The sequence below is a fragment of the Homarus americanus genome, unplaced genomic scaffold (genome assembly GCF_018991925.1).
Source record: "Homarus americanus isolate GMGI-L3 unplaced genomic scaffold, GMGI_Hamer_2.0 scaffold30535, whole genome shotgun sequence".
NCBI lineage: Eukaryota > Metazoa > Arthropoda > Malacostraca > Decapoda > Nephropidae > Homarus > Homarus americanus.
In genome coordinates this window covers 13078842-13094980 of record NW_024732440.1, presented here as the reverse complement: position 1 = coordinate 13094980, position 16139 = coordinate 13078842, and the positions used below count along the sequence as shown (strand labels likewise).

Below are 16139 nucleotides of genomic sequence, written 5' to 3'. Positions count from 1 at the left end.
ACTGACCATCACTGATCATCACTGACCATTACTGATCATCACTGATCACCAGTGAACATCACTAATCCTCACAGAGCACGTTTGGGGGTAAGCAAACAACTGTATCCTTCATAACTGTTTTTATTATTACAAGGTTGAAAACTGCCATGAGAGACAGCGTCTCGTCCAGACTTTGGTGATAACTACAGTGTCGTCTACAGTAGTTATAAAACAAAGAAATACCGTGAATCACTCCAGTCTTCGGCAACATATATGTAGGAATGTTTTGTTGTTATTTCATACACGATCTCTATAGACCGTGAGCACACATTTCCGGCTCTGTACAACTTCTATCCATGATGGTGCTTGCCTTATGAGCCGTGACGTCACACATGATATTTACCCATCCTACATCCATAATTACTTGATTTATTTTATACAGGAACAGATGATCCGTTTGTATGTTGTTGATAAGGACTAACAGTTGAATCACCTTGTTTAAACTACATTTACAGGCGAACAACCTTTTATTTTGTCACTAAATAGAAATTCAATCGTAATAATAATTATATTTCTTCAGGCAAGACTGAGTTAACGTCCACCAAACACATAGTAAGAAGTTTAATATAAGATAATTTTGTAGTTTATGTCGTCTTTAAGTACCAATAACACATCAATAACACGTAGTACTTTTGTATTAGATAATTTTGTAGTTTATGTCGTCTTTAAGTATCAATAACACATCAATAACACGTAGTACTTTTGTATTAGATAATTTTGTAGTTTATGTCATCTTCAAGTATTAATACCACATCAACAGACAGGATAGAGAGTTACCTAGTTTAGTGAGAATGACCTGAGAAGCGGCCTCTGAGTCTCACACCATTATAATGAGCTACAACACCATTATAATGAACCAGAACCAATTGTAATGAGCTAGAACACCATTATAATGAACCAGAACCATTATGATGAACCGTAGTTTATTATAATGAACCAGAATCCATTATAATAAACCAGAATACCATTATAAAGAACTAGAACAAAAAGTATGATCCAGAACCATTATTGTGAACACAGCAGACAACCATTATAATTAACCAGATAAGTGACCATAGTCGAACACCGGATACTTACTACCTTCTATCTAGTAGAGGTTCTGACTACAGTGTTTTTACAAAGATCGTTCTGTGTACTGTAATTCCAGTTAAACAGAATATGAGAGAAAACAGACGAGCTTATCTAACTCCTGGACAGAAAAGAACCATCCCGGTGCTGTCTCTACCATCCAGTTGTAACATGACAGCCGTTTTGAACTAATGCTCTTCTCTCCCAAAACTTATTAATTTTTTGTTTCTGGTCATTCACTCGTCTGGCCTATCTGGGAGTCGTAAATTATTCTGGTCACCTCATGTAATAGAAAATTCCATCACCATAAATGACATAAATTTCTCCTCTGTGGTTATTTCAATGTTATTTGATCACGACTGTAAAAGAGATTTTGATAATATTATTGTAATTGTTTGATAAAATGTTGGTTGTGAACTTGTTCCTTTTTCTGGGTCTTCATGGTGATGTGGAACTCCTTGGTAGACAGTGAAGGTAAACACTACCTGTCTCTCTCGTCACCTGACAGTAAACTATGGCTTAGTGAACAACTCCTGTAAACATCGCTCTAAACCCGAAACAATTATGATATAGCCTCTTTGAGTGAGCGAAGCAGAGCCTCACCATGTACTGTATATATAAGTTGGCCTCAATAAACTCTTTCCTTTATCTTGTCTCAACAAAAATTAACAAGAAAACATGTGCCTAAAAAATATACTAATTTCATTAGCGTCAGTGGTATAGAGACTGAAGGTGGTGGTATAAAATAAGAGGAGGAAAACCGTACTTACAAAAGAAGTGGGTCATATGAAGCTTCATGTACAAGGATTACACTGCTGCACTACACAAGCAAAAAAATATACAGGTAAGATACATATATAAAAATATATAAGTCGGGAGCAACATATCTCCCTCTGTGACCAGCTGCCACCACTCTAAATACACAAACACTCACTCAGACATACAACGCTTTAGGTCTTGTATACACCGGGCATACAACGAATGCTCAAAATTCTCCAGGCAAATATAATGCTGTACATAAACATACATAAAGGATTCGTCAAGTCAGCATGTAAATTAAAAAAAAAGTCAATAACAACACACACGTTCTTCACAACCACCAAGACAATTTGGTTAGGTTTAATCTAGCAATAGTAATTCACCTCAACTGGTTTGGCTGGAAGGCTGAGAGGATCATTTCACACCTCCTATATCAGTTCCTCGAAATAGACAGCTTAAATCATGGTCTGTTATATACACAGGTCACCTTCACAGGACGGTCTACGCTACCCCAAGTACCAGTGTGTGTGTGTGAATAACATGTGTATCGTGCGACGACAGTTTTATCTACCTGCGTTATGGACGATAAACACAGGGATGACTTGTACACCTTTGGCTGGGCGGCACCTGATTCAAACAGGTGTATGATTGTACCATACCACCTTATACACTAGGGGGAATGTTCCATCATACACTATACATGGTCTTCTTAGTGTGAGGAATGACCATACAGAATATTTAACTCTTACACCTGGCAATCACGTCTCACCTGCACGTTCACACCTGAGCTCTGGGGTGGTGGGTGAAGGTGTCTTGACGAATCGTGTGTGTGTGTGTGTGTGTGTGGAGCTGAACAAGAACTCGTAAGGGGATTGATTTTTTTCGTAAAAGAGATTCCCAAAAAAATAAATAAATCTATACTATCTAAACCTAGTGGAAGGTATATGCAGAAGACCACATATAGACACATAACAGAGCAGGTCCCGTAATACTTGATACAACACGGTACAGTCTGCTCACTCTTAACTCATCAAACTAAGACTTCGCTCCAGTGGTGATAATAAACCAGAGAGCGAGCTAACAACTGTCTGGCGTAGCATTCGAGCGTTTGCGAGTTGGAGGGGAATGCCAATCCTTACTGTATGCTTGTGCTGGCGCTGTTTCGTCTGTATGGTATTGGTTCAAGTCTTATAGTAAGCTAGCGACGCGGCAGGACCCACAAGGCTGAGGGCCTCACAGCACACAAGCTAAACTACACGAGTCTGTACAAGTTAAAGTGAGATGACTCAAGTCGTGTTCTTTAAAGCACTTAATCCAAAACCAGTATTCATCTTGATAAAGTAGGAGGTAAAGCTATATAACTATTCTCTAACTATCGTAAAATAATACAGTATATTTAGAAAAGAATCTTAGTATTGCACTTAACTATCATCAAAAAATATATACATAGCTTTCTTCCTAAAGTACTCGTAAGGATTCTTTTTTTTTATTATATAATGCTTAACAAAAGCGAATGGAGAGAGCAGTTAATTTCCTTCGACATTTCGGTGTAATATTTTGGTTTTAACTAACGAATGTGTCACTCCTCTCAGTGAGCCAGCCTATGAACGTTCCCAGCACCCACCATCACCTTCATAATGTTTACATCGTATAATTTTTTCCCAGTAGAGCAGACGACATTGTTCTTACGAATTATACTCAAAATCTCTGCCTATACTACCCAAGTCATGGAGTAAAAACCCAAAGTTATATTTTTTTTTAGTTTTCAGTTTCAATACATAGATTATCCTTCACCGTCTTCCTTCATTCACGTTCAAGGCGTTTCTTTCGTTATGATTTTTCCTTTTCTTCCCTTCGGTGTTGTTTTCATTGTTCTCTCCTTCTCCTTTCTTCAGCACTTTCCTTATTATGAAGATTTCCTGTTCTTATTCTTCGGCCTGATCATAAGTACAGATTTCTTGAGGGTATAGTCCCACCCCCTCCATCTGAACCACACGATACCTGCCGGGACAAAATACCTCACTTAATACACACATGATAACAGGACTCATGCATAAAATACTCTAGTATACGCTACACCTAACTCACACACCACTTTTAGTACACAGTTACCAAGACTCTACACCTCACTTAAGTGAGAATGAATGTGCATAGTTGGGTTTTAGGTAAGAATGAATGCGTATACAATTAGATTTTAAATTCTATCTCGATGTAGTAAGAATGAATCTATGCATACAATTAGGTTGTAAGTATTAATAACACAAAACTATAACAACTTCAGTATCTAGAGCAATGTTGTAACTATCAACGCTAAATAAATTAACTAAACACAACTAGAAGTCTCTCGGTTGTGGCTGAGAGACTGTTGCTTACTAGAGGTAGGAATCCCTCACCTTGTCTGGCGGTAAGATCGTTGGGGTCTGTTAAGTAGATGCCATTAAGTCCTCGCCCACAGGAGCGCCACCACCACCCACCCTTCAGCATAGAGGCGCAGTTGAGGCTGGAGCGATCATTATCTCTGTTGGGGGGTAACCACCACACGTTAGTACAGCTCACACAACACAGACACAGCTCACATAACACAGACACAGCTCACATAACACAGACACAGCTCACACAACACAGACACAGCTCACATAACACAGACACAGCTCACACAACACAGACACAGCTCACACAACACAGACACAGCTCACACAACACAGACACAGCTCACATAACACAGACACAGCTCACACAACACATCGTCGCACATAGATAAAACACTCACACAAAATTATCATAGAACGAAGTCAAATTATCAATGTATTTAATAAATTTCTCCAATGTTTCCCTCACAAGTCTCTAACACCTGAAGTTACGTTATAAGTTTGGGAGAAGTAGTATTCGAAGTTACGACCTTCCAGATGAGGGAAATTTCCACAACAAGTCGCCCAAGAAGATAGAGATAAAATACACTCCTAACTGTCTATTTCTGTCAAAAGGAAGAGTTGAAACATAGTCATACATTATAGAAGTTGTATAGTGAAGCCGTGTCTGAGTAGTAAGTGTGTGGTGGAGTAAGGGAGTAATTCACACGGTGTCTGGATGGTGGTGAGGGTGGGAGGGCGGATGATGGTTGACGTCGGTAGTGATGGGTTATGATTCAGTGACACAGACAGAAAGAACGTTCACAACAAACCTATGGCTGGAACAAGAACTAAGAGACGCCTTCCTACGATCATTTTTTTCCGCCAGGCTTTGAGAGACGAATAGACAGACATTGGGCAGACTGAGAAATAAGACCCCTCCCAAAAAATTATCGTATTGAGATGAAACGGAATCCAGCGGAACAGTCCACGACTCTTTCTTTCGTAAGGTTAAAAAGTACCAACTACCCCTTTTTGGACTTTACTCACACGGAAATTCATAAAATAGACAGTATTTTGCATTATACCACTACGTCATAATCTTTGACACCATCTCATTATAAATCGACATTCCATCACATTACATCGACAGACTTGCCGATATTACACCGACAGATGACCAAAATATATAGTCAACCGTAGGTATGAATGTGGGTGTCTTGCGGTTTTCGAACCCACAAAGCTCTCAAACGGTCTTCCAGCAGTACGGCATTCCGTTTTCAATAACGTTACCGTGTATATATTGTAATATTATCACTGTTATTAATATATGCACTATTGACTCATATATTTTTAAAAAATGTCTGTACAGACACACTTTGTCTAACTGTTATGAAGCGTCTCCAGTATTGTTTCAATGATATTCCTTTTTATGAAAACTGATTGGAATGATACTTTGTTGTTTCGAGTTTTGAACTCTTTTCAAAACAAACTGAAAAGTAATGGAAGTAAAGTACCGAAAGGGATATTTGTTCCCCGTTTTAATCAATTTTCGTTGTCTAATTACTTATTTGTTTATTCTTCTATTGTGTCAGTCGTCACAATTATAGCTGTAAGTGTTAACGTCTAGTAATAACTACGTGTGAGGTATTGTATCAATAACTTAATTAAAATAGTCAAGTACATCAGTAGTATTAGCCTGAAAATATGTTGTGTGTGTGTGTGTGTTTTGCTGCACCACGACAGGTCTCCCTCCCCTTCACTAACAGCATCGAGAGGGCGACTGTGTTGTATTCCCTGTCACAGTACACCTCACTGAGGTAGACAAGAGAGTGTGAGAACAAATACCTAACATGGTGGACAGGAGGACAAGTTTAAGTGTTTCTCTTCTATAAATAACAATAATAAGGTCATCATCGTGAGGGGTGACGTCCCCGCCTGGTGGCAGATGAGGCTGTGTCGGTGTCTCGTCTCGCTAACCACCTTCAGTAAGCCTCAGTAAGTCCTGTTGTGCCTTCGTCACTTCGTCAGTAGATCGTCCGCGTCTCTGAAACATACAACTCCAAGCCGAAATAGTGGTAGTACATGGCTGGGAACTGAAAAGCCATTTGTTTTCTCTGTTAATAGTGAATGTTTTAAATGACACGTAGAGGAGTAGAGGGAAGGTGTCTGTCTTGGTAACAATGGCAGGTTATATGATCTGGTATTCGTGTATGATTTGGGAAGCTGTCTATGTCTTTTACAGTTGAAAAAAATTATAGACATCATGTTATAATGAAAGTTATTTTTGACAATCATTCAAAAACTGTTAGTGCTGTTGGTCACAGGCGGCCAGACACTACTGTCCCCAACCTATTAAGGACTTGTACACCAGAGTTAGTGAGTCAAGCCTCAAGAGGAACAAGAAGCCTCCCTATATCCAAAGAGATGTGGGATACCTAAGGCTATATTTTAGGTCCACTGGCAAATTGCCAGGTAATAAAAAACATTCCCGGGTATTACCTGTTCACGGTGGAGAAGGGGCTGAGGTTGGAGCCGTACCAAGGGTCGTTGAGAGAATCGCCAGCGTTACCCGAGTATCCACCGATCTCTAGCTTGTAGTCGTCCTTCTCGCTGTGTAGTTTGAAGGTCGAGTACTCAGCGTATCTGAGAGACAGATGTGAAGTAGTTAGCACGTAGTCATCCACTCACTCACTCCAGTTTAAAACATCTTGAGGCTAAATAAACAGCAAGTCTCTCCCGCACAAAGCAACGCTATTCTGAGACACCTTGAGGTCTTTACACTTCATAAGCTTATTGATCTAAACCTTGGCGTATTTGCTCTGTTAGTCACTTATAAGCCGAAACTAAAACAGATCTCACGAGTGTTGTTGTTTGTCTCACCTTCTGTTGCCGTCAAAGTCCTCCAGCTCGACTCTCAGCATGTAGTCGTCAGTGTTGGTCAGCATATAGATGTTTTCATTACCCAACCAGAACTCCGCCTCGGGGTTACCAAATCCGTGCTTGTAATCATCCCATTCTCGGTTGAAGGTCTCGCGAGGCTCCCCATAATCATCACGTCGCTGGATTACCTAAATGAGACCATAAACTTTGGTAAAACTTTTGCTATTAATAGTGATTCTGAGGCAATAATTCCTAAGAGAGGGAGCGTTCCGGACGAGAAGTAGACCAGCAACGAAATATACAGTAAATAAAACGCCAGAAAAGGTTTAAAGTTTAGAGGGGAGTTTGAAGATTATACTGGTATAATAAACACAACCACGATGCTGTGTCGCTTGTCCTGATCTCTCTCCGACCCTTTTCTTGATCTCTCTACAAAGTCTTATTCAATTACACAGTGAATTATATTGATTGTACATTGTATGATGAAAGTGAATAGCATTATAAGCAAGGGTGAGGGGACTTAAGGAAACCTGAAGGAGGCTTAAGAAAGGGTTAAGGGGACTGCAGGAGGTCTTACCGTCCAGCCACCTCCAGAAGTACCCATGTCGCAGAAGACCTTGAGGAACCAGTAAGTTGTGCCTCTGATCTTGAGGTAGTAAGTGCCACTGTCTCTCATTCCCTTCTCGCTCATATCACCGCACGAGAAGCCTTGCTGTTGGGGTCACAACAAGTTTGTACATTTACTGGGAGTGAATTGTGACACATTAAAAGGGAGGTGAAGATGACCTAATATAAACAGGGTAGTGAAGATGACCTAACATAAACAGGGTGGTGAAGATGACCTAACATAAACAGGGTGGTGAAGATGACCTACCATAAACAGGGTGGTGAAGATGACCTAACATAAACAGGGTGGTAAAGATGACCTACCATAAACAGGGTGGTAAAGATGACCTACCATAAACAGGGTGGTGAAGATGACCTAACATAAACAGGGTGGTGAAGATGACCTAACATAAACAGGGTGGTAAAGATGACCTACCATAAACAGGGTGGTGAAGATGACCTAACATAAACAGGGTGGTGAAGATGACCTAACATAAACAGGGTGGTGAAGATGACCTACCATAAACAGGGTGGTGAAGATGACCTAACATAAACAGGGTGGTGAAGATGACCTAACATAAACAGGGTGGTGAAGATGACCTAACATAAATGACAACATAAACAGGGTGGTGAAGATGACCTAACATAAACAGGGTGGTGAAGATGACCTAACATAAACAGGGTGAAGATGACCTAACATAAACAGGGTGGTGAAGATGACCTAACATAAACAGGGTGGTGAAGATGACCTAACATAAACAGGGTGGTGAAGATGACCTAACATAAACATGGTGGTGAAGATGACCTAACATAAACAGGGTGGTGAAGATGACCTACCATAAACAGGGTGGTGAAGATGACCTAACATAAACATGGTGGTGAAGATGACCTAACATAAACATGGTGGTGAAGATGACCTAACATAAACAGGGTGGTGAAGATGACCTAGACGGGATGACCTACCATAAACAGGGATGGTAAGATGACCTAACATAAACAGGGTGGTGAAGATGACCTAACATAAACAGGGTGGTGAAGATGACCTAACATAAACAGGGTGGTAAAGATGACCTACCATAAACAGGGTGGTGAAGATGACCTAACATAAACAGGGTGGTAAAGATGACCTAACATAAACAGGGTGGTGAAGATGACCTACCATAAACAGGGTGGTGAAGATGACCTAACATAAACAGGGTGGTGAAGATGACCTAACATAAATAGGGTGGTGAAGATGACCTAACATAAACAGGGTAGTGAAGATGACCTAACATAAACAGGGTGGTGAAGATGACCTAACATAAACAGGGTGGTGAAGATGACCTAACATAAACAGGGTAGTGAAGATGACCTAACATAAACAGGGTGGTGAAGATGACCTAACATAAACAGGGTGGTGAAGATGACCTAACATAAACAGGGTGGTGAAGATGACCTAACATAAACATGGTGGTGAAGATGACCTAACATAAACAGGGAGGTGAAGATGACCTAACATAAACATCGGGTATTATAAGAATATTTGATTCATCTCTTTGATACTTTATGTTGTATTTTTGGGGTAATTGCTTTCCATGGCAGAATACAGAGGCCATTAACGTCTTCTGAAGCAAAATGAAACACTAAGACATTTGTCCCTGTAACTTAAGTATGATGGTAGACTTATTAGTGTATACGATGTGTTATGCGTCGCTAAAAGTACCATAAACTATCGTCACTAACCTTAATGTTCTGGTTACTCATTTCGTTGACTATGAAGGTGGTGTTGACGGTGACCGGTTTCCTTTGTACTGAGGGGAACACCACGCCCGAGGGACCGACGGGGCTCCTGGATATAGGCCTCTCTGTGGTGGTCAGGATGTCGGTGGTGTTGTGTTCCGTCAAGAAGCTCTGTTGGCAGACACAGCGTGAGGACAACGGCTGTCAAATCTAACCTAACCTGACCTAACCTTCCTCAGTCAAGAAGTTATAGCGAGGAACATGATGGACACGTATTCACAATAAACACACATACAATATATACACGTGCGTGTGTGTGTGTGTGTGTGTGTGTACCTGGTCAACGAGGTCGCCTGGGGGGTCATCAGCGGGGGTGTCGTCCTCAACCTGATGGGGGGCAGTAGAGCGGTGCAACAGGGACACAGGGTTGATGTGGTCCCGCTGCAGGTTCCCTTCTCGGGGCATGGTCTTCAACGTCTGCTCTACCTGTACGAACAAAAACATCATTAACTATGGACGTTTCTGATACATTACAAACTACAATATATTATAACATTCTTAATCATATATGTATTTTAGTATATGGTACAGTATGTAATGTGTCCACTTCATCTGTCCATCTCCTAGTTTTCATTAGATTTCTTATGTTCGTTTAGATGAATTTATTTTTATTTTGATGAGTCTATGATTGAATAAAGTATTATGCTTTTCAAAATCATATTTATTATTATTATTATTATTATTATTATTATTATTATTATTATTATTATTATTATTATTATTATTATTATTAAATATCACCAGTACAGTAGTAACATAATATGGTGACCCTTGACTCACCTGGTCGAGGTTCTGAATAATCCGGTTGGCCTTCTCGGTGAGGTCAGACTGTATGGTAGAGATGGCTCGCTCTTGTCTCTGGCTGGTGTTGAGCAGCGCCTCGCTCTTCGGCACCAGCACGTCCACTGAGCTCTTGGTCCCCACCACCACGTCCCATACCTGCCAGGGAACCATGGTTAGTGTCACTCCTACCTCACACCCACCTGTTTTAGTGTCAGTCTTCCTTATACGCAAGAGTGTTATGAGAGATGTAATCACTCAGTGGAATTCAAATAGTTCAACTACTTATAATTATACTTCAGATGAAAGTGAGTTCCATAAACCTGACAGTCCGATAAGGGCAGTGTGGATACAGTACACTGAATCATATGTCTTTGGTTAAAAAAGAAAGTGTATCAAGCAATGTGCTGCCTTAACTGCCTTAACTTCCCTAATTGTAAAGCCAGGTACCCATTTACAGATGGGTTAACTGGGGGTGCCCTTAGTGCCAATAAGCGAACCTTAAGGCAAGAGGCGAGCGCTGTATCCACTTGGCTGACGTAACCCAAATATTGAAGACCTTGACTAATACGTGTGTCAAGATTGTTAATAAAAGCTGTAAATGTTGTCTAATCCCTTGTTGACATTACCACATGCGCATGACAACGCTCATTTTTTTTACCGTCAATAAATGGCAGGCCATCTACATAGCTTGACATTAAAGAACCGTATTTTTTTTCTCATTTGCAAATTCACCTAAACAAGTGAAGAAAGCCAGTGACATTAATACTCACTTCTTCCATCTTCTCCCAGACTGTCTCCATGGGTGACATCTTTTCTACCAAGGAGTCGATCTTGGTGCGTGGTGCCGTCCTCGTCATGTTCCTGCTGAGTGGGAGACAACACCTTACTACCAGCCTTCAATAACTCACGAGAGGAAAACATGAGAGGCTGAAACTGTGTAAGGTTGCTCGAAAAGTCCCTGTGCACCTACAGTAATTAACAATATACTTATTAACCTTTTTCTACTTACGGTAAATATGAGAAATGGTCACAGTAAATGTTGAAAGTGGATACAACTTCCAATACTTACTATAAGTACAAAAAAAAGGTTAATAACTACCTTCTTTAATTATTACAGGTGCACAGGAATTTTTCGAGCAACCCTACACAGTTTCTCCCTCTTAAGTATAAAATTGAGCCAACAACTACCTTCACAACAACTGTTTACGTGTGTTTCATCCCTAAACTCAACGGCTGGTTCTCTACTTCAGATTTATGTGTATTTTTTTTTATTATCTGACCTCCCATGTCTCTTCCTGGCCGTCTCTGACCCTCCCCTGTCCTTACCCTGTCCCTCACCTCACAGGCTGATCCTCCTTGACCTCCCTGACCCGCCCTGACTCTCCCCTGTCCTTCCCCTGTTACTAAACTCATCGGCTGATCCTTCTAGACCTTCCCGACCCTCCCTGACTCTTTTTCTGTCCTTCCCTTGACCTTCACCTGACCCTCCCACGACATTCCCCTGGCCTTCAACTCACAGGCTGACTTCCCCTATCCCTCCCCGACCCTTCCCTGTCCTTACCTGACCCTCTCCTGGCCCTCCCTGACCCTTACCTAGTGGGCTGGGTGGTGGTGTCGATGGAAAAGGTCTGATCTTCCAGTATGGCTGTGTGTATGTTCCTCACAGAGCCCGCCAGCTGCTCCAGGTCCCCGGACACATAGGCCATATGAAACTGTAGACGATGGTCCATAGACGTCACCGACTCTCTCACGGATTCTATAGACTCTTGAAGTTGATTCATGGCCGGCGTCTGTGGGTGGAGGTTGAGAGGGAGTTGAGGGTGGAGGCAAGTTTTAAAGGCAGGCAGATAGAGTGAGAGAGTAGAGTGAGAGGCAGGTAGATACAGTTAGAGAGTAGAGTGAGAGGCAGGTAGATACAGTCAGAGAGTAGAGTGAGAGACAGGTAGATACAGTCAGAGTAAAGTGAGAGGCAGGTAGACACAGTTAGAGAGTAGAGTGAGAGGCAGGTAGATACAGTCAGAGAGTAGAGTGAGAGGCAGGTAGATACAGTCAGAGAGTAGAGTGAGAGGCAGGTAGATACAGTTAGAGAGTAGAGTGAGAGGCAGGTAGATACAGTCAGCGTAGAGTGAGAGGCAGGTAAAGCAGTTAGAGAGTCGAGTGAGAGGCAGGTAGATACAGTCAGAGAGAGTGGAGGAGAGGCAGGAGTATTTAGAGAATAGTGAGAGGCAGGTGATGCAGTTAGAGTAGAGTGGAGAGACAGGTAGATGCAGTCAGAGAGAGTAGAGAGTAGAGTGATAGCAGAGAGTAGATTGAGAGGCAGGTCAGAGGTAGAGTGAGTGAGGCAGGTGGAGACAGGAGTAGAGTGAGTAGAGTCAGCGTAGAGTGAGGAGGCAGGTAGAACAGTAGAGTAGAGTGAGGCAGGTAGATGCAGTTAGAGGTAGAGTGAGGCAGGTAGATACAGTTAGAGTGAGTGAGAGGCAGGTAGAACAGTCAGAGAGTAGAGAGGAGGCAGGTAGATACAGTTAGAGAGTGTGAGAGGCAGGTAGATGCAGTTAGAGTAGGTGAGGAGGCAGGTGGGCAGTTAGAGAGTAGAGGTGAGAGGCAGGTAGATATGAGTGAGGCAGCAGTGAGAGTAAGAGTGAGAGGCAGGTGGAAACAGAGAGTGGGTGAGAGGCAGGTAGATGCAGTTGAGGAGAGTGAGGAGGCAGGTAGATACAGTTAGAGAGTGAGTGAGTTAGAGGCAGGTTAGAGTAGAGTGAGGCAGGTAGATACAGTTAGGTAGAGTGAGAGGCAGGTAGATGCAGTTAGAGGTAGAGTGAGAGGCAGGTGAATGAGAGTTAGAGGTGGTGAGCAGGTAGCAGGTAGATGCAGTTAGAGTGAAGTGAGAGGCAGGTAGATGCAGTTAGAGTGTAGAGTGAGAGGCAGGTAGATAGAGTTAGAGGTGGGGTGAGGCAGGTAGATGCGGTTAGAGTAGGTGAGAGTAGAGAGAGCGGGTAGATGCAGTTAGAGAGTGAGGAGGCAGGTAGATACGGTTAGAGTAGAGTGAGGGAGGCAGGTAGATACAGGTTAGAGTAGAGTGAGAGGCGGGTAGATGGTTAGAGAGAGGAGGCAGGTAGATACAGTTAGAGAGTAGAGTGAGGGCAGGGTAGAGAGGTTGAGGTGAGTGGAGGCAGGTGGAGTACAGTCAGAGCAGGTAGATGCAGTGAGGGGTAGGTGAGGCAGGTAGATGCAGTTAGAGTAGAGTGAGGGGGCAGGTAGAAACAGTTAGAGGTAGAGTGGGGAGGCGGGGGTGAGTCAGTAGAGGGGACAGGTTTAGGTGGGAGTGGGGCAGGTAGATGCAGTTAAGGAGAATTGAGGGCGGGTAGATGCAGTTAGAGTGAATGAAGGCAGGTGAAGATGCAGTCAAGTGAGTTTCAGGTAGATACAGTCAGGTCAGTAGGTAGAGTGAGAGGCAGGTAGGGTTAGGCAGGTAGATACAGTAGACAGAGTTCCGTAGAGTGGTTAGATCCAGAGTAGCAGAGACTCCCTTTCACCCAGGCCTACAGCCACCTACTACTGCGGTAGCTCTCGGAGGCGGCGGCCACCAGTTCGTCTTGCGGCATGACAATACTGTTAGTGTCGAGTGCCTTCTGTACACTCGACAACTTACTGTCGATTCTGGCCACATGCTCCGTCAGAAGGTACAGTCGCTGTTCCATTAGACTGTTCATGGTCTTGATCTCCTCCGTTGAGCCTCTTCCGTCGCTACTGCTGCGTGACTCTTCGGTTCGTCTTCTGCTACTGCTGCCACTACTACTTCTACTGTTGCTGCTACTACTGCTGCTATCTCTGTAGGTGTTGGGGTCGATAAGTCTTGTCTCCAGCAGGTGGACCATCTGTAAACACAGGCAGGGTTGAATCACCTTTCATTCAACTATACTTTGAACATTTTTACTTCCTAAATGTCAGTGTGTTATCATGTGGAACGACCCGCAAAACACTTAGTACCTCAGCAAACTTGGTGAGCTAGATAACCGAGACTGACACAGAGATCAATAACTGAACTGAAGTCAAAGATATTCTACTGCGAGAAGTACCCGAGTTGTATGTGTAATGTAAGTCACTTATTGTTAATGTTATGTTATGTTATGTTATGTTATGGTGCTTCGTGTTAAGGGATTGTGGAGAGGAAATGACAATCTCCATCTCATTACATTAAGACTGATGCAAGAACCAGAGCTGGTCAACTAATTCCGGTTTTATTGTACGTGTGCGTGCGTGCGTCTGTCTTTCTGTCTAACTGTCTGTCTGTCTGTCTCTATTTATCTGTCTGTTTCTATCTCTGCTTCTTTCTCTACTGGCGACATTTTCCTAACAGATAAGTTCACTATCTGTGTCAGAGCTCCCGACATGACGTGAACAACACATGACTCAAGTCTGCTCTAAAAGCAAGATCGTGTGCCTGGCATTATCACCATTAAGGCTGAGGGGTCATTAAATCTTGCCAACCAATCAGCTCGCGGGAGGACAGACAGCAGGGTCGAGTTATGTCACAGCAACAAGTTTCCAAACATAAACGCATCTGATCTTATTTAGATAAACATCACAAATCTGATTTTAAGTTCAATTATGATCTTTTAAGCTGATAAATCCGCCAATGGTTGTAGCTGAGTGGACGGAAGATTACCTCTATCCTCCCTCCACACTCAGTGATATGAGTAAAAAAAAAACAACAATAATTCCCCAAAATATCAGAAAAAGGCGGATTATTATCATTATTTATAAAGAGTATTTTCGTGATGGTGTTTCCTCAGAGCAACACGACAAAATTTCAGGAGGAAGGTGGAATATTTTCTCAAATTTATTCAATATTGATACATTAAGAACTTTCACATTTTCTTAAGTTTTTGAAATCTTAAGAACTAAACTCTCGCCTTATCTTCCCTACAGTAGCCAGACCTCCTCTTTGGTGCTAATATTCATCCTCCTCTTTATTCTCTCTTGCTGTTTACTTGTTCTGTTTACTTTCTCTTTCTGTATTGTTTACTTTTCTTTTATCTTTCATGTAGTGTTTATTAATTTTCTCTTATTTCCTCTCTCCTCCTGTGTTGTGATCCCCCCCCCCCTGCTGCTGAACCAACGAGCCCCTGTGTAATCCACCCCCACCACCCCCCCCCCTTGCTCCTGCACCAACAGCACCTTAAGCCACGTTACCTGCGTAGTAGTGTTGAGGTTGATGGCCAGACGGGTCTCCACAGTGTCGAGGCGGCGGACCAGTCTCTCAAGGGCCCGGTCCATGTTCTCAACACGACGTAGCTTCGTCTCCAGTGTCGTTAGCAGCACCTCGAACAGGTTGAAGATGTATGGGTCTCTGTAGGGGGGAGGAGGAGAGGCTACGGTCAGACTTGTCATACATGTTTACAGGTTGATTAATGGTTCGATAAGACTTAGGTAAAACTGCTGTCGTGAAGCAAAAATAAAACTTAGAAAAAAACTGATAAAAGTAACAGTAACTAAATGTTTGTTTATGTATTAACCATAACAGGTTTCCTCTTGAACCTTGCCTGCATTATTGCAATATCAGTAGATGTGCGTTGCCAGCGTCAATAATACGGCGGTAACAAGTATCTCACTAGATCAGCTGTTGTGGAGAAACACATATTTCTTCTACATTTGGTTACCTGCGGTATTACTCAGGTATTTTTCCCACAATCCCTCGGTATATATAAGTGTGAGCTACAGTGATAAGATTCTGATATTACAAAAAATACAAATAAAAAATAGTGTTGACATTCTACAAGACGTTGACAGGAGAGTGACTTGAAATAAATAACTATAACAGGTCACATTCCATAGACGGTGTTGTCCTTAGCACTTGAAAACGGAATAGCAAAT

At 42.2% G+C, this 16139-nt stretch overlaps 1 protein-coding gene across 1 annotated transcript; it reads right to left on the bottom strand.

Annotated features, from left to right (window-relative positions):
* Nucleotides 1-104: 104 nt before the first annotated feature.
* On the bottom strand, nt 105-15692 carry LOC121868696 (angiopoietin-1-like). The gene is made up of 12 exons (XM_042369533.1): nt 15459-15692; nt 13819-14140; nt 11859-12135; nt 11036-11129; nt 10263-10421; nt 9759-9908; nt 9426-9593; nt 7675-7809; nt 7098-7285; nt 6717-6860; nt 4260-4384; nt 105-3867 (listed from the first exon to the last, which is right to left on the bottom strand). Exons 1-12 carry the CDS (start codon nt 15654-15656, stop codon nt 3773-3775), a joined length of 2055 nt encoding a protein of 684 aa, XP_042225467.1. The 5' UTR covers nt 15657-15692; the 3' UTR covers nt 105-3772.
* Nucleotides 15693-16139: the final 447 nt, after the last annotated feature.